This window comes from Copadichromis virginalis, linkage group LG6 (genome assembly GCF_057382275.1).
Source record: "Copadichromis virginalis isolate Kocher_CV1m ecotype Utaka linkage group LG6, C_Virginalis_male_GT1.1, whole genome shotgun sequence".
Taxonomy (NCBI): Eukaryota; Metazoa; Chordata; class Actinopteri; order Cichliformes; family Cichlidae; genus Copadichromis; species Copadichromis virginalis.
Genome location: NC_140623.1, coordinates 27206126 through 27231500, shown reverse-complemented (window position 1 = coordinate 27231500; position 25375 = coordinate 27206126). Strand labels below are relative to the sequence as shown.

The 25375-nt window shown below is 40.6% G+C and overlaps 2 protein-coding genes across 9 annotated transcripts; both read right to left on the bottom strand.

The window, feature by feature from the left end:
- Positions 1–3602: 3602 nt before the first annotated feature.
- LOC146707953 (ubiquitin carboxyl-terminal hydrolase 37-like) lies at positions 3603–9282 on the bottom strand. Of its 3 annotated transcripts, none has more exons than XM_085459582.1 (18): positions 9196–9282; positions 8942–8997; positions 8571–8643; positions 8378–8461; positions 7832–7887; positions 7422–7512; positions 7274–7336; positions 7064–7188; positions 6884–6940; positions 6652–6783; positions 6436–6559; positions 6198–6349; positions 5993–6092; positions 5776–5852; positions 5487–5595; positions 4820–4877; positions 4493–4650; positions 3603–4406 (listed from the first exon to the last, which is right to left on the bottom strand). In XM_085459582.1, exons 1-18 carry the CDS (start codon positions 9220–9222, stop codon positions 4401–4403), a joined length of 1548 nt encoding a protein of 515 aa, XP_085315708.1. In that variant the 5' UTR covers positions 9223–9282; the 3' UTR covers positions 3603–4400. The 3 variants fall into 3 exon arrangements, with proteins under 3 accessions (XP_085315708.1, XP_085315709.1, XP_085315710.1); XM_085459583.1 differs by having other exon boundaries at positions 7064–7164; XM_085459584.1 differs by lacking the exons at positions 7064–7188; positions 7274–7336; positions 7422–7512 and having other exon boundaries at positions 3604–4406.
- A 6578-nt stretch (positions 9283–15860) lies between these two features.
- Positions 15861–25326, bottom strand: LOC146707952 (ubiquitin carboxyl-terminal hydrolase 37-like). 6 transcript variants are annotated; one of them, XM_085459575.1, is made up of 23 exons: positions 24522–25322; positions 24250–24378; positions 22813–22881; positions 22536–22713; positions 22357–22441; positions 20736–20816; positions 20482–20537; positions 20111–20183; positions 19918–20001; positions 19372–19427; positions 18962–19052; positions 18793–18876; positions 18583–18683; positions 18403–18459; positions 18171–18302; positions 17955–18078; positions 17717–17868; positions 17512–17611; positions 17295–17371; positions 17006–17114; positions 16339–16396; positions 16012–16169; positions 15861–15925 (listed from the first exon to the last, which is right to left on the bottom strand). In XM_085459575.1, exons 5-23 carry the CDS (start codon positions 22390–22392, stop codon positions 15920–15922), a joined length of 1635 nt encoding a protein of 544 aa, XP_085315701.1. In that variant the 5' UTR covers positions 22393–22441; positions 22536–22713; positions 22813–22881; positions 24250–24378; positions 24522–25322; the 3' UTR covers positions 15861–15919. The 6 variants fall into 6 exon arrangements, with proteins under 6 accessions (XP_085315701.1, XP_085315704.1, XP_085315705.1 ...); XM_085459578.1 differs by having other exon boundaries at positions 22583–22713; XM_085459579.1 differs by having other exon boundaries at positions 22611–22713.
- Positions 25327–25375: the final 49 nt, after the last annotated feature.

Genomic DNA, 25375 nt, shown 5'->3' with positions numbered 1-25375 from the left:
GTTGTATTAAGTGTCCGTGAGCACGCATCGTTGAGCCTATTTAGACGTTTTTTTCCAGACTTTAAAATCGGTTTTGTGACATTCAGGAAAGACGAGCGTGAGATGAGGTGACGCAGTGGAAAGACGGTCCAGCGACACTCGCTGTGTGGACCTGTCTGACTCATTTGACCCTGAGGCCGCCCGCTGACCTTTGACTCTAAGGCGTCATTACGTGCGGAACTTTACGAGAGCACTGCGGCTTTTCAAACAGCCAGCTCACATCCACTTCCACTTTTGGCAACAGAATTACAAATATTTCTACACGAGATGAGCTCTGACAATAGCCTTTGTAAGTGTGTGTATATATGAATGGATGAGTTTCTGTTTGATTCTCTGGGCCTCGGTGCCAAAACTGTATGTGTCTAAACGAGCATATGTGGACGGCCGAGGTTGCGATTGCCACTCGGCACACGTACGGTGCGTGTGTCTGTGTCTGAGTGCGTGTGTCCTTTGGATCGTGATGTGTGGAACAACAGCGTATTGTGTCTTCCTCTCTCATATTTCTCATCATCAGCACTGCCGGTGTCTAAATTCCACTGGTGTGTTCACAGCGTGACGGAGGGACTCAGCCCTGTTGTCAACCCCCATCCTGCAAAAATAGGAAACACAGCATCACTTTTCCACTTTCTCCCTCACTTTTCACCACTAATTCAAAATATATGTCTTCCTGTTTGGAGCTCTCACACTCTGGACTTGGTTGTTTGTATTGGAGAAAGGGTGCAGTTTTGCACATACTCTGTGCTGCTTTTTAAGCACAGAGTGTGAGCAGCCATTGGGGAAACACCTCCATTACTCTGACACATTAACTGTAGATGTTTATGCCTTTCGCCCCTGTATTTGTCAATATGATTTACTCATTATGTGATATAACTGCATCAGACACCTGTGATAATGACCTACAGTATTGGTCAGAACTGAATCAGTCTTACACACAGCTTTTTCATTTTCACAAGGCTTATTTCGCCTTCTTGCTAAGCATTGTAAGATTTTGGGTGCTGAACAGGCCTGCCAGCAGTCCAGACCTTTCACCAACTGAAGACATTTGCAGCACCATAAAACATGACAGAGAAGAGCTGGGACTATGTGAAAGGGTGAAGTGCTGCAGTAAAGTTGCAATGGTCCTATCTTTTATACAGTCTATGGTTCACTCTACTAAAATGTGATTATTTCCAAGCTCCATTTAGTTTTAGTTAGCTGAAGCTAAACCAGAAGTTAAAACGAGATGGTTGTTGTATTTTGTCATTGTTGTATTTTGTCATGTTTCTCAGGTCTTTGTCTGAATTTCTACGAACATTATTGCTAAGGATTGTCTTATTGCATTGGAGTCACACTGGGTTAAATATGTACACTTGGGTTTTAAGGGGTATTTATTATTTTCTTCTTTTTTTGGGGTTGTATGGAAGCCCCAAACGCAATTTCATTGTTCTTGACAATGACAATAAATAAATAAATACTAAATACTAAAAAACATTTTTAGTTAATGTTACGACTGTTGTTGTAATGTTGTCTCATATGTAAATCTGAGTGCTCAGGTGCCTTTCCTTGATTGGTGCATCCATGGGACGGACCATACAGATTGGCTAATGACCTGGAGACAACATATAAGATGACACTGCCATGGACCTCAACCAGCAGGCTTTGTGTTACCTGTTTCTTTATACAGGAGCATGTAGGGGTGGACTGCCTTTTTATTTGATTACCCTTTTCTCATGTTTTTGTTAGTTAGGGACATTTTGGGGGACGTTATACTCTTACTTGTTAAACACATGCTCCCATCCACTCTCTTGGTCCAGAAGCTCCATAATCCAAGTGTCCCAACTCAGGTCTGATGGCATTTTTTCAGTGGTGTTTTTAACCTCTTGGGAACTTTCACTACATTCCTTACTTGATGCAGAAAGAAGAAACAAGTCAGGGATGCATAGCAAGCACAACAAGACACCAGCAGCCCAGACCTTTCACCAACTGAAGACATTTGCAGCACCATAAAACATGACAGAGAAGAGCTGGGACTATGTGAAAGGGTGAAGTGCTGCAGTAAAGTTGCAATGGTCCTATCTTTTATACAGTCTATGGTTCACTCTATTCGATTACCCTTTTCTCATGTTTTTGTTAGTTAGGGAGATAAGACATTGTTATTTGGTTTTATTCTTTTCATAAATAAGTTTTGTACATCCTTTAGATACGGTCCCTTTTGTTTGTTGTTTTGGGGTCCACCCCGAAGCTGTAGTTCGCTCCTTTCCTTTGTTAGAATTCAATCACTGTGAAAAAAAATCACCATCAAAATTGTACTGGTTGTGTGATGTGCTGCTTGGGGTCAGACAGGGGTGGATCACCCTTATATTATGGTCTGGCCACCCTTAGACAGGCTATAACACTAACTAAAATGAAAATTAAAACTAGACTTATAACTGGCTGGCTGGTGTCCTTACCAGTGTCCTTGGGTCTGAACTGTGGGCTCCTCTTTCCAGGTGTTCGTACTGCCTGAGTGGCACCAAGATGTGCTGTCTTGCCTCTTTTGGGTTTTCTGCATGTTTCTGGCTCAACATGCAAGTATCCACTTCTTGACGTTCGCTGTTGGTTGCAGCCACTTGAGGTTTTTGGGCTCATTTGGGTTCTCAACACTGGGCGACTTTGATGGGAGTGAAAGCATCCTCACAACATAAATCACCACACTACCTGCTTTTGTTTCAGGTTTTTTCTTTATCCTTGTTAACATGTTTGGGTACTGGGTTTACCTGTAATGCATTTTGTGCTCCAAAAGCTGTTATTTTGTGCAGCTGTGCTCCAAAAGCTGTAAGCATGACCTTTCTTATCATTAGATTGTGCCACACCAGCACCTGAGAGAAAAGCTTTGAGTTTGATTTTGTGTTTGTGTTTTGCAGGCACTCAGGAGAATAAGTCATGATGTTTCTTGTGTTTGTCATGTTAGTATCTCAGTGCTTGTCAATCCCCAGTCAACAGTGTCACCACTGTGAACAACATCCTGCGACTGTTTGAGCCAAAACCTTCGAGAAGTCCCTGCAGCTGCTTCAAAACTCATCACTGAGCTCGATCTCTCTTTTAACACGCTGGAGACAACAATGAAAGATGACTTTCTTTCATATGCTGCTTTGAGGGCTTTGCTGATGAAGTTCAGCCAAAACAGGAAACATGCAGCAGGAGACAGTAACTTGTTAAAATGTTATAAAAGGTACAATTAAAGATTTTCACCCTACAGGGTTGTCAATGATCCAAGGATAAATGTCTAATTTGGTCAAAAGTTTATAAGCCATTTCTGGAGAGACTGCAGTGGAAATGTTGTCACTTTTGGACTTTGCTACCTGCAGCTAAACATTTGCAGCTAAATCATTTATTTAAAAGCAGAAGCTGCAACTGATCGAGTGAATGTTTGTCTGAAAACTTAAACTGAACTCCAAGCGTACCATTGCTCCAGCTTACCATCTTTACCTGAGTGAATCAGTTTGTTGAACAATCTAAATGATTCAGAAACTTCTGTGACATCAACTTAACTAAGGCTCATTACAAATTTCACAAAACACTGCTGAATACTTTTAATATTTTTTTTATTAGTTATTTTTGTTTTGTTGTTATTTTGATTTTAATAAAACAAAATAACATAAAGAATCAAATTGTTTCTTTGTTTTTTTAAATTTAATTTATTTTACAAATAAATTAATAATAATATTAATAATAATAACAACAAATTAGTGCTGTCAGCGTAAACGTCATTAGTTAAAATGACGTTAACGCTGACAGCACTAATTTGTTGTTCCAGAGAGCAAGCCAAACACTGGTCTAGAAAAGGACGATCTCTAGTAGTGCTGCACTACTAGTAGATTTTGTTTTAACCTCCTAGGACCTGGTGTCCACATATGTGGACATAACATTTATGAGACCAAAATACAAAATTTTGCTCTTCAAAAACCTGATATCCACTTATGAGGGAGGACATTACACTGCCACTGTTCAATCGAACTTTAAAATGAATGTCCTCATATGTGGATCTCATTTTTTTGAGAAACAAAAAAAAGATAGTCCGAATCTGATGTCTTTGTTTTCACATTCATCAGGTCCCAATCAACCCAAATGGCACAGAGAAATTAAAAATGCATGCCATGAAAGAGTTCAGGTCTTAGGATGTTAAAAATGTCCCTGCTGATGAGACCAGTGAATGTGGGGCGACGGTGGCAAGAAAAAACTCCCTCCTGGAGGAAGAAATCTTGGGAGGACCAGGCTCTCTGGGAGGACCCTTCCTCCTGAGGGCAATACTTACCAGTACTTGTCCTCCAGTGTGCGATGGTGGGCTGGGACGAGTGTTGTTTCTTCTCAGCATGATGATGACCTTCCTTCCATTTCCTGTTTCAGAACTGAGAATGAAGACAAAACTGGTTAACAAGGTAACAGGACATTTAAAAATTCTCTCACTTCAGGATGAGATGCTGTGTCTTCTTACGTTTCTCTTGTAAAACAGCATGTAGGCCGAGTGCTGCTGTTCCTCACAAGCTGCTGATCCGGTTGTGTGGAGCACCTGTGCGTCATTATAGGTGAGCCAGCGATCTGATGTAGAGTGCTGACTCTCCTCAGGATGGACAGAACTACAGATGTAGTGTCCTGAAATCACATTAAGACAAATGAATCCAACTTCTGGAAGTCAGCTGATTCAAGCAAACAGTGATTTTGACTTAGTGCGTCTTAGAACATCAAAAGCTTTTGTGTGTGAGTCCTTCACTGAAAAGTAGAAAGTTTTCATTTTCTGTTTGTAACAAGTCTGTTGTTTTACCTGACTCTGTGCCTCCATAATGACTGATGATGCTGACAAGACTATAACAGCCACCACCCTGAGAAGGAACAAATCCAAAGAGTGTTAGTTTCACAAAGTCTCACATCAGAGCCATAATTAAGCTGATTTGCTGAGGCTACGTCCACACTAATGCGTTTTCGTTTGAAAACACATCGTTTTCTCTCCGCTTTGACCTCCCGTCCACACTGAGACGGCGTTTTCCTCAAGGAAAAACACAGCATCTTGAAAACGCTCTCGAAAACGCACACATTTCAAAACGGAGTTGTCCCGTCGCAGTGTGGACACTCGAAAACGCAGACTTTCTAAAACGATGACGCATTTTAGTCATGTGATGCAGTCATGTGAGCAATTAAACAAAGATAGCCGAGTGCATTATACAGCAGTTGTTTTGATTGCTCTCAACTTTGAAAGCCCTAAAAAAGATTAATATCAGTTTGTACATGCTCCGGATAGCTTTTCTTCAAATTCTGTAATCCTCACTCACTTTTGCGCATGCGCAGGACTGGAACGTAAGCGTTTTCGGCCGTTTCAATGCAGACGCACAACTATTTGAAAATGACTGAAAACACTAGTGTGGACACGGAGTTTTCAAATCTATCAGGGCTAGTGTGGACGTAGCCTGAGACGTTCTGCAGTCTGTTTTTACCTGATTGGATGGCACCACCAAGTCCCTCTGCAGCCTGACGGGGTCATCCACCTTCTTAATGTTGTAGGTTTGTGTAAAGCCAAACCTCTTCAGATGCAAGATCAGGACTCTGGCAGAAAAGAAGAAAAAAAACACAAACAAGGTAGAAAATAAGAAGAATGAGTGTCAAACACAAACAGAAGATGGGAGAAAACGACTGCTCAAGTATTGTCTCGAAAAACTCTGATATTTGATGCGCCACAGTTTGGAAACCTGGTCAGTCGATCACTTCTGATGTGACCTTACTCACCTTGGCAGTGTATCAAAAGACGACTTCAGTTCTGAGGCCGTCCCTCCACAATCACAGCGAAATTCTATTTCTTGTTCCTGAACAACAGCACAGAGAAAACAGGCTTTATGGTAGAAAGAAATCTCAACATATGCACACACACATACGCACAAACACTAACAAAAAAGGTGTGTTAAGATCGCTGACACTACAACTCTATTGGAATTTGTGATCTTACCTTCAAGTATGTCTCTAACATGTTTATAATAGACCCCTCTGGAACAAGGTCAAGAGACAAGCTGGTGAAGTCCTCGTGCTGTGATGATTGGTGACCACAGCTACACATTTCAGGAGTAACGTAGTTAAAGTAAAGATCAGGTAGGTGGAAAAGAGGTATATGAAAACATTGCAACCAGCTCTGCGTTTCTGAAAGACAGGCTTACCTCTTGCATGTCCTCATGTTTTCCATTTTAAAAATGTGATGCTCTTCTACTGGGCAGGTATAACTTTGGCCCAGGAGAGCTGCGTTCCTCTCCAGGTGAGGTGCGAGCCTTTTGACCTCATTGAGGAACAATGTTAGGAATTCATGAGCGTCCTGAAAGAAAAGCAGAGAGATTTAAAACAGTACATCAAAATCAGAAGGTAAAGCAAAAAAACAAAATGTCCAAATAGCTGACGCACTTTCTGTGCACTGCCGGTGTATTCAGGAGCTTGACTGCTGAATGCCTTCTTAAAAGCTCTTAGGTGGTGATCTTTAAGGCCATAATCTGTTGACTCATGACAGTCCCTGACATCAATGAGCCTTCTGTAGAAAGGAAAGGGTAAACAGACATTTCTGCTGTTAGATCTCTTTGTTCTTCAGGTTTTTGAAGAAAGTAGAAGGTTGACGTAGCGCACCTTAAGAGCTGAGCTTCTGGATCTGTGCTCCACAAAACCTCCTGACGCCTGATGTCTCTTATGAACTCCTCAATGTTGAGGAGGCTCTGCAGGCAGGAGTTCATGTAGCAGGTGTTTCCGATGTTTGGAAACCTGACACACACGCACAACGTTTACAGTATCAGTGTAAAAGAATTCATTTTCTCCACTTTGACAAAGTGAGCTTTGGTCTTTGTGCACCACGTGTACTCACCCGAAGCAGTCTATAGTCCCAGTTTGACTTTCTATTATTTCTCCACCGCATGCTACACTGCTCCAAAAAGGTAAAAACACAAACACAAAATTAGGAAAGATGTCAGGATGCTGAGCAGTGTATGTGCATGGATGCATGAGCTTTGAAGTTGAAACATTTTGGAGGACGTCTTTCTCTTACCTGTTAAACACATGCTCCCATCCACTCTCTTGGTCCAGAAGCTCCATAATCCAAGTGTCCCAACTCAGGTCTGCTGGGATCGTTTCCGTGGTGCTTCTTACCTGATATAAATATATAGGACATAGCTGTGTGCCTCATTGCTCTTAATTGCTCTCATTTAACTGTGATGAGTAAATGCTTGATGACAGTGACTCTTTCCATAAAACATACCTTCCCGGATTTAAAAAGAGTCTTTACAGTGTTGCTCTCTGCCTCTGCATCGCTGTCAGTTTGCTGCAGAGGACGAACAAACATAAGTTTATTAAAAAGTACATTTTAAAGAGAATGTGTATTTCATATGTTTTGTGTAAAAGCAAACCGAGGAACAGCAGAAGATGTGTCTCCATTTTCTCTTCTTTTGGCCATTTTCAGGGTCAGCTGGTGTGGCAGCAACAGAAGCATCCGGGATGCTGATGAGGACAAAAGTGTAAATGTTGTGGAAATTTATAAGAAGGAGTACATTTTGCTAATACAGATTGCTAATAAAAGTGAATAACTGTAATGGAATACCAACATGAACAAAATCATGTATTTTATACATTTACACTCTACATTTTCAAACGCTAATCTCTGCATCCATATAAATAATAGACAAGACTAGAAGGAGTAAAAAAGATGTAAATACACAAGGTGGAAGAAAAATGCCAATAAAAGGGAAATAAAAGAGCTCCAACTCAACCACTGCAATAAATATCTCCAGCAGCATTAAAGAGTGGCGCATTTCTTTACCTCTGATGAGACGTAGAAGGAATTTCCTTCTCTGCCACGTTTTGTTTGTGTAATTTCTGTTTAGAAACAAGAAAAGCAACATCAGTAATGGCATAAAACAAACATACCAAGTGGGTCTCTCCATGAAAAGTGTCCAGTTAGAGAATTTGGTATTATTTCATATTATTTATCACTTTAGTGAGCTGTCAGCTCATGAAGCAGATATATAGGAATATCTTTAAATAAAATAAAAACAATTTATTCATGCCTTAAATTGAGTTTTAAAGTTTGTCCTATGAGATACAAAATCCTTCATTTGGTTCTGATCAAAATTCAGTTTTTACAGAAATCATCCATGAAGCTTCAAAAATGCTTATTCACCATAAAAAATATTTAGAGAAACATCCTGCAAGTCTCTTCGAACTTACCTTTCTGTGAAAAAAAAACGTTTAAACATCTTTGAACTTAATTTGAGGACATGGCTGTGTGCTAAATTGCTCTTAATTCTTCTCATTTAACTGTGATGAGTAAATGCTTGATGACAGTGACTCTTTCCATAAAACATACCTTCCAGAATTTAAAAAGAAACCAGCGACACTTTTTTTGTGTCTTCACAGTGTTGCTCTCTGCCTCTGCATCGCTGTCAGTTTGCTGCAGAGGACGAACAAACATACGTTTATTAAAAAAGTAAAGTCACTTTAAATTAACAAGTGCAATTTAAAGAGAATGTGCATTTCATATGTTTTGTGTAAAAGCAAACCGAGGAACAGCAGAGGTGTCTCCATTTTCTCTTCTTCTTTTGACCATTTTCAGTAACAGGAGCATCCGGGATGCTGATGAGGACAAAAGTGTAAATGTTATTTTTCAAAGTGCAAATTTTTAACAAGGAGTACATGCTGGAGATTGCAGATAAAAATTAATAACTGTAATGGAACAAAATCATGTATTTTGTACATTTACACTCTACATTTTCAAACGCTAATCTCTGAATCAATATAAATTATAGACAAGACTAGAAGTAGTAAAAAAGATGTAAATACAAAACACCAATAAAAGGGAAATAAAAGAGCTCCAACTCAACCACTGCTATAAATATCTCCAGCAGCATTAAAGACTGGCGCATTTCTTTACCTCTGATGAGACGTAGAAGGAATTTCCTTCTCTGCCACGTTTTGTTTGTGTGATTTCTGTTTAGAAACAAGAAAACCAACATCAGTAATGGCATAAAACAAAGTATATGGTATGAAAATACAAAATCCTTCATTTGGATTCAAAATTCAGTTTTTACAGAAATCATCCAAGAAGCTTCCTTAAAAGTTTCAAAAATGCTTGTTTACCATAAGAAAATATTCATAGAAATGTGCTGCGAGTCTCTTCAAACTTACCTTTCTGTGAAAAAGAAGTTTAAACATCTTTGGACTTGATGTGATCGCAGCCAAAATCTCCTCAGCTTTGCAAAAGTTCAACTGAAAACAAGCAGTCAAAGGTTGTATATTTATAAACTTTCAGCATAGAATGTTCATACCCTGAACAGCAAACATCATCATTATGATGTATGGGGCAAATTTGCATATTTTGGAATGTATGCTCATTTGAACTGTATGGTGCTCGTCTCCAAGCAACTGCTACACAAAACAGGTCAAGTCAAGTGGCTTTTATTGTCATTTTAACCACGTGCAGAGGTGCTGTACAGAGTGAAACGAGACAGCGTTCCTCCGAGACCCTGGTGCTATATATGACATATACGGACAAACCCAGGACTACATAAAGTGCAGTGTGCATAAATTGCAAAAATAAACAAGACAAAACAGTGCAAAACGTGACAGAACAGGACGAAACAGACACAAGACAATGGAAATGTGCAAAATGCTGAGTATTGTGCAAAAGTAACTTGGTGTCTGTATGTATGTGTATGAGTGTGAGATACTGCAGACAAGTGCTTGGTAGTGACATGTGTGAAGGTGTGCGTGTGCCAGTGCAGTCACTGAGTGTTCAGGGGTCTGACGGCTTGTGGGAAGAAACTTTTCCGTAGTTTGGTAGCGAGGGCCCGGATGTTGTGGGACCTCTTTCCAGAAGGCAGCAGGGTGAAGAGTGTGTTTGAAGGCTGTGTGGGGTCCTCCAGCAAGCGGGTGTTATAAGGAGGGGAGAGGGGCTCCAATGACCTTCTTAGCTGCTCTCACAATCCGTTGTAGGGTACTGCGATCCAATATGCTGCAGTTACCATACCAGACAGTGATGCAGCTACTTAGGATGCTCTCATTAGTCCCACTGTAAAAGGTGGTGAGAATGGATGGTGGGAGATGGGCTTTCCTCAGCTTCTGCATGAAGTAGAGATGCTGCTGGGCCTTCTTGGTTATGGAGCTGGGACTGGGCAAATCTTAAACTTGAAAGCCAGGTCAGAGCTGTTGTAAGATCTAGCTTTTTTCATTTGAGGGAATTAGCCAAAATAAAGCCTATCTTATCGAAACAGCATTTTGAGACAGTAATCCATGCCTTTGTTACTTCTAGGCTGGATTATTGTAACGCACTTTATTTTGGGGTTAGTGATGCGTCCATTAGGCGCCTGCAGGTTGTGCAAAATGCTGCAGCACGTCTTTTAACTGGAACAAAAAAGTTTGAGCACATTACCCCAATTTTAATTTCACTCCACTGGCTACCTGTACATTTTAGGATTGTTTTTAAAATTCTCTTATTTGCTTTTAAATCTCTTAATGGCCTGGCCCCCCCCCCTACCTCTCGGAGCTACTACAACCATATACACCTCCCCGTTCCCTTAGGTCCGCCAATCAGCAGCTCCTTAAGGTACCAAAAACTAAGTATAAATCTAAAGGTGATCGTGCTTTTGCTGTAGTTGCTCCAAAGTTGTGGAATGATCTACCCTTGCATGTTAGGCAGGCCTCTTCTCTCTCTGAATTTAAAAGTCTTCTTAAAACATATTTATTCGCTGAAGCCTTTGGCATTGATTAGAGGGGTTGACTCAATTTGTTTTGACATGTTTCAATTTATTTTAGTTTTTTAGTTATTTATTTTATCTTATCTCATTTTAATTTTCTTTACTTATGCTTTTAGCATGTACAGCACTTTGTGAACTCTGGTTTTATGTTAAAGTGCTTTATAAATAAAGGTGGTATGGTATGGTATGGTATGGTACTTTGAACGCCTCATTATAAACATCGAGCAACAGGGGACTTAACATATCCTCAAATGCTCTATAGAAATCCAATGGTAACCCATCTAATCCTGGAGCTTTATTAAGTGGCATACTGTTAATTGCACGGGTAATCTCCTCCACTGTAATTGGAGCATCTATAATCTGCTGGTCAGTAGTAGAAAGCTGTGGCAGGTTTAAATCAGTAAAGAATGCTTCGAATTTCTGTTCATCTAAACTACCTTGTGTAGAATAAAGATTATTGTAAAAGGCCCTGAATCCATCATTTACAGTGGGGCAAAAAAGTATTTAGTCAGCCACCGATTGTGCAAGTTCCCCCACTTAAAATGATGACAGAGGTCAGTAATTTGCACCAGAGGTACACTTCAACTGTGAGAGACAGAATGTGAAAAAAAAAATCCATGAATTCACATGGTAGGATTTGTAAAGAATTTATTCGTAAATCAGGGTGGAAAATAAGTATTTGGTCACCTCAAACAAGGAAAATCTCTGGCTCTCACAGACCTGTAACGTCTTCTGTAAGAAGCGTTTCTGTCCCCCACTCGTTACCTGTATGAATGACACCTGTTTGAACGCATCATCTGTATAAAAGACACCTGTCCACAGCCTCAAACAGTCAGACTCCAAACTCCGCCATGGCCAAGACCAAAGAGCTTTCGAAGGACACCAGGAAAAGTATTGTAGACCTGCACCAGACTGGGAAGAGTGAATCTACAATAGGCAAGCAGCTTGGTGTGAAAAAATCAACTGTGGGAGCAATCATCAGAAAATGGAAGACATACAAGACCACTGATAATCTCCCTCGATCTGGGGCTCCACGCAAGATCTCATCCTGTGGGGTCAAAATGATCATGAAAACGGTGAGCAAAGATCCCAGAACCACACGGGGGGACCTGGTGAATGACCTGCAGAGAGCTGGGACCAAAGTAACAAAGGTCACCATCAGTAACACACTACAACGGCAGGGAATCAAATCCCGCAGTGCCAGACGTGTTCCGCTGCTGAAGCCAGTGCATGTCCAGGCCCGTCTGAAGTTTGCCAGAGAGCACATGGATGATACAGCAGAGGATTGGGAGAATGTCATGTGGTCAGATGAAACCAAAGTAGAACTTTTTGGTATAAACTCAACTCGTCGTGTTTGGAGGAAGAAGAATACTGAGTTGCATCCCAAGAGCACCATACCTACTGTGAAGCATGGGGGTGGAAACATCATGCTATGGGGCTGTTTTTCTGCCAAGGGGACAGGACGGCTGATCCGTGTTAAGGACAGGATGAATGGGGCCATGTATCGTGAGATTTTGAGCCAAAACCTCCTTCCATCAGTGAGAACTTTGAAGATGAAACGAGGCTGGGTCTTCCAACATGACAATGATCCAAAACACAGCGTCCGGGCAACAAAGGAGTGGCTCCGTAAGAAGCATTTGAAAGTCCTGGAGTGGCCTAGCCAGTCTCCAGACCTCAACCCCATAGAAAATCTGTGGCGGGAGTTGAAAGTCCATGTTGCTCGGTGACAGCCCCAAAACATCACTGCTCTCGAGAAGATCTGCATGGAGGAATGGGCCAAAATACCAGCTACTGTGTGTGCAAACCTGGTAAAGACCTATAGTAAACGTTTGACCTCTGTTATTGCCAACAAAGGTTATGTTACAAAGTATTGAGTTGTATTTTTGTTATTGACCAAATACTTATTTTCCACCCTGATTTACGAATAAGTTCTTTACAAATCCTACCATGTGGATTCATGGATTTTTTTTTTCACATTCTGTCTCTCACAGTTGAAGTGTACCTCTGGTGCAAATTACTGACCTCTGTCATCATTTTAGGTGGGGGAACTTGCACAATCGGTGGCTGACTAAATACTTTTTTGCCCCACTGTATGTTGTCTCCTTGACCTGGAGACAACATATAAGATGACACCGCCATGGACCTCAACCAGCAGGCTTTGTGTTACCTGTTTCTTTATACAGGAGCATGTAGGGGTGGACTGCCTTTTTATTTGATTACCCTTTTCTCATGTTTTTGTTAGTTAGGGACATTTTGGGGGACGTTATACTCTTACTTGTTAAACACATGCTCCCATCCACTCTCTTGGTCCAGAAGCTCCATAATCCAAGTGTCCCAACTCAGGTCTGATGGCATTTTTTCAGTGGTGTTTTTAACCTCTTGGGAACTTTCACTACATTCCTTACTTGATGCAGAAAGAAGAAACGAGTCAGGGATGCATAGCAAGCACAACAAGACACCAGCAGTCCAAACCTTTCACCAACTGAAGACATTTGCAGCACCATAAAACATGACAGAGAAGAGCTGGGACTATGTGAAAGGGTGAAGTGCTGCAGTAAAGTTGCAATGGTCCTATCTTTTATACAGTCTATGGTTCACTCTATTCGATTACCCTTTTCTCATGTTTTTGTTAGTTAGGGAGATAAGACATTGTTATTTGGTTTTATTCTTTTCATAAATAAGTTTTGTACATCCTTTAGATACGGTCCCTTTTGTTTGTTGTTTTGGGGTCCACCCCGAAGCTGTAGTTCGCTCCTTTCCTTTGTTAGAATTCAATCACTGTGAAAAAAAATCACCGTCAAAATTGTACTGGTTGTGTGATGTGCTGCTTGGGGTCAGACAGGGGTGGATCACCCTTATATTATGGTCTGGCCACCCTTAGACAGGCTATAACACTAACTAAAATGAAAATTAAAACTAGACTTATAACTGGCTGGCTGGTGTCCTTGGGTCTGAACTGTGGGCTCCTCTTTCCAGGTGTTCGTAGTGCCTGAGTGGCACCAAGATGTGCTGTCTTGCCTCTTTTGGGTTTTCTGCATGTTTCTGGCTCAACATGCAAGTATCCACTTCTTGACGTTCGCTGTTGGTTGCAGCCACTTGAGGTTTTTGGGCTCATTTGGGTTCTCAACACTGGGCGACTTTGATGGGAGTGAAAGCATCCTCACAACATAAATCACCACACTACCTGCTTTTGTTTCAGGTTTTTTCTTTATCCTTGTTAACATGTTTGGGTACTGGGTTTACCTGTAATGCATTTTGTGCTCCAAAAGCTGTTATTTTGTGCAGCTGTGCTCCAAAAGCTGTTAGCATGACCTTTCTTATCATTAGATTGTGCCACACCAGCACCTGAGAGAAAAGCTTTGAGTTTGATTTTGTGTTTGTGTTTTGCAGGCACTCAGGAGAATAAGTCATGATGTTTCTTGTGTTTGTCATGTTAGTATCTCAGTGCTTGTCAATCACCAGTCAACAGTGTCACCACTGTGAACAACATCCTGCGACTGTTTGAGCCAAAACCTTCGAGAAGTCCCTGCAGCTGCTTCAAAACTCATCACTGAGCTCGATCTCTCTTTTAACACGCTGGAGACAACAATGAAAGATGACTTTCTTTCATATGCTGCTTTGAGGGCTTTGTTCGTGAACAACAACAGAATCAAAACCATCCATGAAGAGACATTTCACCCGCTGATTAATTTGGAGAAACTGGACTTCCACAAACCAGTTGGAGACTTTGTCTTCTGGATGGTTTCAGAACCTGATTTCTCTCCACTATTTCAATCTTTTGGGAAACAAATATACAACACTGGGTCCGGTTGTTGTTAACTGATCTTGACTTTGTTGATTAAACGTTGCAAACCGGCCTTCAGTGTGTCCTGTACATGAGGTCATTTAGTACACCACAGCACGGTGAGTTTTTTGAGCTGATGAAGTTCAGCCAAAACAGGAAACATGCAGCAGGAGACAGTAACTTGTTAAAATGTTATAAAAGGTACAATTAAAGATTTTCACCCTACAGGGTTGTCAATGATCCAAGGATAAATGTCTAATTTGGTCAAAAGTTTATAAGCCATTTCTGGAGAGACTGCAGTGGAAATGTTGTCACTTTTGGACTTTGCTACCTGCAGCTAAACATTTGCAGCTAAATCATTTATTTAAAAGCAGAAGCTGCAACTGATCGAGTGAATGTTTGTCTGAAAACTTAAACTGAACTCCAAGCGTACCATTGCTCCAGCTTACCATCTTTACCTGAGTGAATCAGTTTGTTGAACAATCTAAATGATTCAGAAACTTCTGTGACATCAACTTAACTAAGGCTCATTACAAATTTCACAAAACACTGCTGAATACTTTTAATATTTTTTTTATTAGTTATTTTTGTTTTGTTGTTATTTTGATTTTAATAAAACAAAATAACATAAAGAATCAAATTGTTTCTTTGTTTTTTTAAATTTAATTTATTTTACAAATAAATTAATAATAATATTAATAATAATAACAACAAATTAGTGCTGTCAGCGTAAACGTCATTAGTTAAAATGACGTTAACGCTGACAGCACTAATTTGTTGTTCCAGAGAGCAAGCCAAACACTGGTCTAGAAAAGGACGATCTCTAGTAGTGCTGCACTACTAGTAGATTTTGTTTTAACCTCCTAGGACCTGGTGTCCACATATGTGGACATAACATTTATGAGACCAAAATACAAAATTTTGCTCTTCAAAAACCTGATATCCACTTATGAGGGAGGACATTACACTGCCACTGTTCAATCGAACTTTAAAATGAATGTCCTCATATGTGGATCTCATTTTTTTGAGAAACAAAAAAAAGATAGTCCGAATCTGATGTCTTTGTTTTCACATTCATCGGATCCCAATCAACCCAAATGGCACAGAGAAATTAAAAATGCATGCCATGAAAGAGTTCAGGTCTTAGGATGTTAAAAATGTCCCTGCTGATGAGACCAGTGAATGTGGGGCGACGGTGGCAAGAAAAAACTCCCTCCTGGAGGAAGAAATCTTGGGAGGACCAGGCTCTCTGGGAGGACCCTTCCTCCTGAGGGCAATACTTACCAGTACTTGTCCTCCAGTGTGCGATGGTGGGCTGGGACGAGTGTTGTTTCTTCTCAGCATGATGATGACCTTCCTTCCATTTCCTGTTTCAGAACTGAGAATGAAGACAAAACTGGTTAACAAGGTAACAGGACATTTAAAAATTCTCTCACTTCAGGATGAGATGCTGTGTCTTCTTACGTTTCTCTTGTAAAACAGCATGTAGGCCGAGTGCTGCTGTTCCTCACAAGCTGCCGATCCGGTTGTGTGGAGCACCTGTGCGTCATTATAGGTGAGCCAGCGATCTGATGTAGAGTGCTGACTCTCCTCAGGATGGACAGAATTACAGATGTAGTGTCCTGAAATCACATTAAGACAAATGAATCCAACTTCTGGAAGTCAACTGATTCAAGCAAACAGTGATTTTGACTTAGTGCTTCTTAGAACATCAAAAGCTTTTGTGTGTGAGTCCTTCACTGAAAAGTAGAAAGTTTTCATTTTCTGTTTGTAACAAGTCTGTTGTTTTACCTGACTCTGTGCCTCCATAATGACTGATGATGCTGACAAGACTATAACAGCCACCACCCTGAGAAGGAACAAATCCAAAGAGTGTTAGTTTCATAAAGCCTCACATCAGAGCCATAATTAAGCTGATTTGCTGAGGCTACGTCCACACTAATGCGTTTTCGTTTGAAAACACATCGTTTTCTCTCCGCTTTGACCTCCCGTCCACACTGAGACGGCGTTTTCCTCAAGGAAAAACACAGCATCTTGAAAACGCTCTCGAAAACGCACACATTTCAAAACGGAGTTGTCCCGTCGCAGTGTGGACACTCGAAAACGCAGACTTTCTAAAACGATGATGCATTTTAGTCATGTGATGCAGTCATGTGAGCAATTAAACAAAGATAGCCGAGTGCATTTTACAGCAGTTGTTTTGATTGCTCTCAACTTTGACAGCCCTAAAAAAGATTAATATCAGTTTGTACATGCTCCGGATAGCTTTTCTTCAAATTCTGTAATCCTCACTCACTTTTGCACATGCGCAGGACTGGAACGTAAGCGTTTTCGGCCGTTTCAATGCAGACGCACAACTATTTGAAAATGACTGAAAACGCTAGTGTGGACACGGAGTTTTCAAATCTATCAGGGCTAGTGTGGACGTAGCCTGAGACGTTCTGCAGTCTGTTTTTACCTGATTGGATGGCACCACCAAGTCCCTCTGCAGCCTGACGGGGTCATCCACCTTCTTAATGTTGTAGGTTTGTGTAAAGCCAAACCTCTTCAGATGCAAGATCAGGACTCTGGCAGAAAAGAAGAAAAAAAACACAAACAAGGTAGAAAATAAGAAGAATGAGTGTCAAACACAAACAGAAGATGGGAGAAAACGACTGCTCAAGTATTGTCTCGAAAAACTCTGATATTTGATGCGCCACAGTTTGGAAACCTGGTCAGTCGATCACTTCTGATGTGACCTTACTCACCTTGGCAGTGTATCAAAAGACGACTTCAGTTCTGAGGCCGTCCCTCCACAATCACAGCGAAATTCTATTTCTTGTTCCTGAACAACAGCACAGAGAAAACAGGCTTTATGGTAGAAAGAAATCTCAACATATGCACACACACATACGCACAAACACTAACAAAAAAGGTGTGTTAAGATCGCTGACACTACAACTCTATTGGAATTTGTGATCTTACCTTCAAGTATGTCTCTAACATGTTTATAATAGACCCCTCTGGAACAAGGTCAAGAGACAAGCTGGTGAAGTCCTCGTGCTGTGATGATTGGTGACCACAGCTACACATTTCAGGAGTAACGTAGTTAAAGTAAAGATCAGGTAGGTGGAAAAGAGGTATATGAAAACATTGCAACCAGCTCTGCGTTTCTGAAAGACAGGCTTACCTCTTGCATGTCCTCATGTTTTCCATTTTAAAAATGTGATGCTCTTCTACTGGGCAGGTATAACTTTGGCCCAGGAGAGCTGCGTTCCTCTCCAGGTGAGGTGCGAGCCTTTTGACCTCATTGAGGAACAATGTTAGGAATTCATGAGCGTCCTGAAAGAAAAGCAGAGAGATTTAAAACAGTACATCAAAATCAGAAGGTAAAGCAAAAAAACAAAATGTCCAAATAGCTGACGCACTTTCTGTGCACTGCCGGTGTATTCAGGAGCTTGACTGCTGAATGCCTTCTTAAAAGCTCTTAGGTGGTGATCTTTAAGGCCATAATCTGTTGACTCATGACAGTCCCTGACATCAATGAGCCTTCTGTAGAAAGGAAAGGGTAAACAGACATTTCTGCTGTTAGATCTCTTTGTTCTTCAGGTTTTTGAAGAAAGTAGAAGGTTGACGTAGCGCACCTTAAGAGCTGAGCTTCTGGATCTGTGCTCCACAAAACCTCCTGACGCCTGATGTCTCTTATGAACTCCTCAATGTTGAGGAGGCTCTGCAGGCAGGAGTTCATGTAGCAGGTGTTTCCGATGTTTGGAAACCTGACACACACGCACAACGTTTACAGTATCAGTGTAAAAGAATTCATTTTCTCCACTTTGACAAAGTGAGCTTTGGTCTTTGTGCACCACGTGTACTCACCCGAAGCAGTCTATAGTCCCAGTTTGACTCTCTATTATTTCTCCACCGCATGCTACACTGCTCCAAAAAGGTAAAAACACAAACACAAAATTAGGAAAGATGTCAGGATGCTGAGCAGTGTATGTGCATGGATGCATGAGCTTTGAAGTTGAAACATTTTGGAGGACGTCTTTCTCTTACCTGTTAAACACATGCTCCCATCCACTCTCTTGGTCCAGAAGCTCCATAATCCAAGTGTCCCAACTCAGGTCTGCTGGGATCGTTTCCGTGGTGCTTCTTACCTGATATAAATATATAGGACATAGCTGTGTGCCTCATTGCTCTTAATTGCTCTCATTTAACTGTGATGAGTAAATGCTTGATGACAGTGACTCTTTCCATAAAACATACCTTCCCGGATTTAAAAAGAGAGCAGCGAGACCTTTTTTGTGTCTTCACAGTGTTGCTCTCTGCCTCTGCATCGCTGTCAGTTTGCTGCAGAGGACGAACAAACATAAGTTTATTAAAAAGTACATTTTAAAGAGAATGTGTATTTCATATGTTTTGTGTAAAAGCAAACCGAGGAACAGCAGAAGATGTGTCTCCATTTTCTCTTCTTTTGGCCATTTTCAGGGTCAGCTGGTGTGGCAGCAACAGAAGCATCCGGGATGCTGATGAGGACAAAAGTGTAAATGTTGTGGAAATTTATAAGAAGGAGTACATTTTGCTAATACAGATTGCTAATAAAAGTGAATAACTGTAATGGAATACCAACATGAACAAAATCATGTATTCTATACATTTACACTCTACATTTTCAAACGCTAATCTCTGCATCCATATAAATAATAGACAAGACTAGAAGGAGTAAAAAAGATGTAAATACACAAGGTGGAAGAAAAATGCCAATAAAAGGGAAATAAAAGAGCTCCAACTCAACCACTGCTATAAATATCTCCAGCAGCATTAAAGAGTGGCGCATTTCTTTACCTCTGATGAGACGTAGAAGGAATTTCCTTCTCTGCCACGTTTTGTTTGTGTAATTTCTGTTTAGAAACAAGAAAACCAACATCAGTAATGGCATAAAACAAACATACCAAGTGGGTCTCTCCATGAAAAGTGTCCAGTTAGAAAATTTGGTATTATTTCATATTATTTATCACTTTAGTGAGCTGTCAGCTCATGAAGCAGATATATAGGAATATCTTTAAATAAAATAAAAACAATTTATTCATGCCTTAAATTGAGTTTTAAAGTTTGTCCTATGAGATACAAAATCCTTCATTTGGTTCTGATCAAAATTCAGTTTTTACAGAAATCATCCATGAAGCTTCAAAAATGCTTATTCACCATAAAAAATATTTAGAGAAACATCCTGCAAGTCTCTTCGAACTTACCTTTCTGTGAAAAAAAAACGTTTAAACATCTTTGAACTTAATTTGAGGACATGGCTGTGTGCTAAATTGCTCTTAATTCTTCTCATTTAACTGTGATGAGTAAATGCTTGATGACAGTGACTCTTTCCATAAAACATACCTTCCAGAATTTAAAAAGAAACCAGCGACACTTTTTTTGTGTCTTCACAGTGTTGCTCTCTGCCTCTGCATCGCTGTCAGTTTGCTGCAGAGGACGAACAAACATACGTTTATTAAAAAAGTAAAGTCACTTTAAATTAACAAGTGCAATTTAAAGAGAATGTGCATTTCATATGTTTTGTGTAAAAGCAAACCGAGGAACAGCAGAGGTGTCTCCATTTTCTCTTCTTCTTTTGACCATTTTCAGTAACAGGAGCATCCGGGATGCTGATGAGGACAAAAGTGTAAATGTTATTTTTCAAAGTGCAAATTTTTAACAAGGAGTACATGCTGGAGATTGCAGATAAAAATTAATAACTGTAATGGAACAAAATCATGTATTTTGTACATTTACACTCTACATTTTCAAACGCTAATCTCTGAATCAATATAAATTATAGACAAGACTAGAAGTAGTAAAAAAGATGTAAATACAAAACACCAATAAAAGGGAAATAAAAGAGCTCCAACTCAACCACTGCTATAAATATCTCCAGCAGCATTAAAGACTGGCGCATTTCTTTACCTCTGATGAGACGTAGAAGGAATTTCCTTCTCTGCCACGTTTTGTTTGTGTGGTTTCTGTTTAGAAACAAGAAAACCAACATCAGTAATGGCATAAAACAAAGTATATGGTATGAAAATACAAAATCCTTCATTTGGATTCAAAATTCAGTTTTTACAGAAATCATCCAAGAAGCTTCCTTAAAAGTTTCAAAAATGCTTGTTTACCATAAGAAAATATTCATAGAAATGTGCTGCGAGTCTCTTCAAACTTACCTTTCTGTGAAAAAGAAGTTTAAACATCTTTGGACTTGATGTGATCGCAGCCAAAATCTCCTCAGCTTTGCAAAAGTTCAACTGAAAACAAGCAGTCAAAGGTTGTATATTTATAAACTTTCAGCATAGAACGTTCATACCCTGAACAGCATACATCATCATTATGATGTATGGGGCAAATTTGCATATTTTGGAATGTATGCTCATTTGAACTGTATGGTGCTCGTCTCCAAGCAACTGCTACACAAAACAGGTCAAGTCAAGTGGCTTTTATTGTCATTTTAACCACGTGCAGAGGTGCTGTACAGAGTGAAACGAGACAGCGTTCCTCCGAGACCCTGGTGCTATATATGACATATACGGACAAACCCAGGACTACATAAAGTGCAGTGTGCATAAATTGCAAAAATAAACAAGACAAAACAGTGCAAAACGTGACAGAACAGGACGAAACAGACACAAGACAATGGAAATGTGCAAAATGCTGAGTATTGTGCAAAAGTAACTTGGTGTCTGTATGTATGTGTATGAGTGTGAGATACTGCAGACAAGTGCTTGGTAGTGACATGTGTGAAGGTGTGCGTGTGCCAGTGCAGTCACTGAGTGTTCAGGGGTCTGACGGCTTGTGGGAAGAAACTTTTCCGTAGTTTGGTAGCGAGGGCCCGGATGTTGTGGGACCTCTTTCCAGAAGGCAGCAGGGTGAAGAGTGTGTTTGAAGGCTGTGTGGGGTCCTCTAGCAAGCGGGTGTTATAAGGAGGGGAGAGGGGCTCCAATGACCTTCTAAGCTGCTCTCACAATCCGTTGTAGGGTACTGCGATCCAATATGCTGCAGTTACCATACCAGACAGTGATGCAGCTACTTAGGATGCTCTCGTTAGTCCCACTGTAAAAGGTGGTGAGAATGGATGGTGGGAGATGGGCTTTCCTCAGCTTCTGCATGAAGTAGAGATGCTGCTGGGCCTTCTTGGTTATGGAGCTGGTGTTGAGGGAGCAGGAGTGGTTCTCCGCCAGGTGGACACCAAGAAATCTGGTGCTCTTGACGACCTCCACAGAAGATCCATTCATGTTAAGTGGGCAGTGATCTCACTGTGCTCTCCTGAAGTCAACGATCTCTTTTGTTTTGTCCACATTCAGAGACAGGTTGTTGACTCTACACCTCTACAGATGTCCCACAGTGCAACCCTTCAGCTTCCTAGTAGATGCACCTATATACAAATTTAAAGACCTAGGAGACTTACTTCTCGTCACAGAGTTGTAGCATTCACAACATTTTCAGAAAACTTGAACTCAAGGTCAAAGTCACTGATATTCAAACTGACCCCAGAACTTTAGTAGATGCACCAATGGCATCAATTCAAAATCCTGCCCCTCGTTCTCGACCAAGCTGAGTATACAATTATGAAACAATCATTTCCCATTTTATTTCACTATCTGTAACTAAGACAAATAAACAGTATTTGGGACACAAGTCACTATTAAAGTGGTTAGTGAGACTCCACATCTGATAACAGTATAACACACTGCTTATTTATGTAAAATTGTCATCAATAAATGTGTTCAAAACAGAAGCTACACTGGCTTTAAAAGTTTTTGTTAACTCTGACTACCTGTCTGCTCTTACCTGTTTCTTTTGCTCTCTGCTGTCTTCATCCTCCATCCAACTCTACAGCTATTGTTAGGGATGACATGATGAAACTGAAGGATGTCTGGGCACCGAAAAAAGAAAAGAAGAGAGATTGGATTAGGCTGCAGCTGGCGTGCCATTCTCTCACTTCAGGATGAGATGCTGTGTCTTCTTACGTTTCTCTTGTGAAACAGCATGTAGGCTGAGTGCTGCTGTTCCTCACAAGCTGCAGATCCAGTTGTGTGCAGCACCTGTGCGTCATTATAGGTGAGCCAAGGATCTGATGTAGAGTGTGGACTCTCCTCAGGATGGACAGAATTACAGATGCAGCAGCTGTTTCCGATGTATGGAAACCTGACACACAAACAAAAGTTTACAGTATCAGTGTAAAATAATTCATTTTCTCCAGGTTGAGAAGGTGAGCTTTGGTCCTTGTGCACCACGTGTACTCACCTGAAGCCATCTCTGGTCTGAATTTTATTTTCCATTATTTATCCACCGCCCAAATGTTTCACTACGCTACTGCAAAAAGGTAAAAACACAAACACACAATTAGACGCTGAGCACTAGATGTGCATGTATGCTAGTGATGTGTCGAGTAATGGAGGGGGCGTTTCCGCGATGAGCGTATCGAGGCTTGCTTCATTTATGGGAGGAGCTGAAAATGATGACGTCCGAAGCCTCGCTGCCCGGCTGTACCACGTGACTGGTTCATGAAGTGGTTCGAACTTTGCTGCGAGATGTGACAGCGATACAAACCCCTCAGACTTCAATCAAAATGTGGGTGTTTGATGGAGAGCTGCGGTTAGTGAGAGTTGGAGACAGCTGGGAGGCAGTTTGGAGGTTTATGAGAGTGAGGAGAGAAACTCAGGAGAGAATGGAGCCAGCTAAGAAGAGGAGGATGTCCTCCCCTGTGTGGGAACATTTTGATCTTATTCCTCCCAACAAGGTATTTCTACAGAAGATGTATTTTCATAATACTGATGGTGCAATACAATTTAAGTTAAGCTGTATTTACTTTTGTACAAGGTGAAGTGTTTGCTATGTGCCAGGGAGCTGGGATATAACAACAACACCTCATCCATGCTTAGGCACTACAGAGCTTTGCATGAGAATAAGGGGAACACCGATTGTTGAGCAAGACCAGGTGAGCCATCAAATGCCATGATAATAATAGCATGCCGTAATGTTACTAAATGATATAACAATATTATACAGCTGTAATAAGTTACGTGTGTGATATTTATATTTGTGCTTTGTTTTTATTGTCTTTCCTCAGGAGAACAATCTCAAATAGATGAAGACCTGGTTAGCATGGTGATTGAGGACTCCCAGCCATTTAGCATTGTGGAGGACAAAGGATTTATAAGATTTGTTAAATCATTAAATCCTAGCTATGTTCTCCCCACTAAAAAGGTCATAAAAGCAGTGAAAATTTAGTTTTTACTGAATAAAATATGGGCAGGACTGACGCCTCAGTGTGTAGCTGTCCATACCTCAACGTTACAAAAGCACAACCACTGTCCACACCCCAACCACACCTCACCTCACAGTAAATGATCATTTCCATTTTAAGCATTTCCAAATAATCATTTTCCATACTGCCAGTATAAATATACACAGTATACTGCATCACTACAATATACATGTTTTACACACTCCTTTTGTTGTTGACATTTACAGGCTGTGTGCAAAAGGCCACACTCTTCAAATTCATGCCAACTAATATTTTTACGTCCAGTAGATGTCCTACTAGAGCAAATAAAGCTTCAAGAAGCTTTGCGCTGGGGTGAACCAATTGGATGAAAAGCTTCAGTGCTTCATCTGCCCATCACTAATGTATGCATGAGCTTTGAAGTTTAAACATTTTGGGGGACGTTATTCTCTTACTTATTAAACACATGCTCCCATCCACTCTCTTGGTCCAGAAGCTCCATAATCCAAGTGTCCCAACTCAGGTCTGATGGCATTTTTTCAGTGGTGTTTTTAACCTCTTGAGAACTTTCACTACATTCCTTACTTGATGCAGAAAGAAGAAACGAGTCAGCGATGCATAGCAAGCACAACAAGACACCAAACAAATATTCTCTCTCTGGAGAACAGCATTCGACCACCAATGCTTATTTTGACCCGCAATTTGCCAAAGTATTAAAAGCACTTACCTGGGGTTGTCTGTAATTACACCCTGGGGACATTCTGGTTGTCCTGCTCGGGGGTAGATGACCTGCACTGGATCCTACGAACTTCCTGTTAGCTTATAGTGCATTAGCTAACAGGCATATTAGCTAAAACTGACTGAAGCTCAAACAGGCTAAAAACAACATAAATAAAACCCTCAAGGATTTATTTTGGTATAGCAGTTGAGGTGGTTAAGTTATCTGTGCCTTGATATCTCTCTTAGGCTGAAAACACGAAGGGTCCGACCCCCAATTCCTTTACTCATTGCTGTTAAAGTTAAGCTAACATAGCCTGTTTTGGGTCTCCAAGTTAGAAAACGTTACACCGATTAGAGTAAGACTCATGAGTTGAATTGTAGTTACGTTACAGCTTGATCCCCAGTTTTGGCACACAGTTGAGCATATTATTTAAAATCAAATTAAACAATATTAAAGTCAGTTTATGGTAAGGTAAATAATATTTTACATTTTTCTTCAGTCAGCTATGTTGTGTGAACAGGGTCTGCAGAACAGCTAGCCTATTTTGACACCTCATTGACTTTAACAGCACTAATCTTATTCCCTCCGGGGGGTTTTTCAGCACCAGGTCTTTTTTTTCTTATTGTAATGCAGTGTTAACTCTGTGTTGTGGTGTCTCTTCTGATGTAATGTGTACACGCGGGTGGATGACCATGGAAAAGTCCGAACAAAAGGAGGATGAGGCTCATTATCAGCGTAGTTATGAACCCTGTAAACTACTAAACATTTTCAAAACTGAAATATGAAACTGAAACAAGCAAACTGTCACTGCACTAACTAAAACTGAGCTGGATTAAAAACAAAAAGTGAAATTACTTAGA

Bases quoted from the DNA above. Each gene is read 5' to 3' on its own strand.
- LOC146707953 (XM_085459582.1), bottom strand. From the start codon at position 9,222: ATGTTTAAACTTCTTTTTCACAGAAAG. The intron at 7,513-7,831 runs GTAAAGAAATGC...TGTCCTCATCAG, and splicing joins CCTTCTACGTCTCATCAGAG to CATCCCGGATGCTTCTGTTG. The intron at 7,189-7,273 runs GTATGTTTTATG...TGAGGCACACAG, and splicing joins CTCTTTTTAAATCCGGGAAG to CTATGTCCTATATATTTATA.
- LOC146707952 (XM_085459575.1), bottom strand. From the start codon at position 22,392: ATGGAGGATGAAGACAGCAGAGAGCAAAAGAAACAG. The intron at 20,538-20,735 runs GTAAGTTTGAAG...GTTTCTAAACAG, and splicing joins AACTTCTTTTTCACAGAAAG to AAACCACACAAACAAAACGT. The intron at 17,612-17,716 runs GTAAGCCTGTCT...TGAAATGTGTAG, and splicing joins AACATGAGGACATGCAAGAG to CTGTGGTCACCAATCATCAC.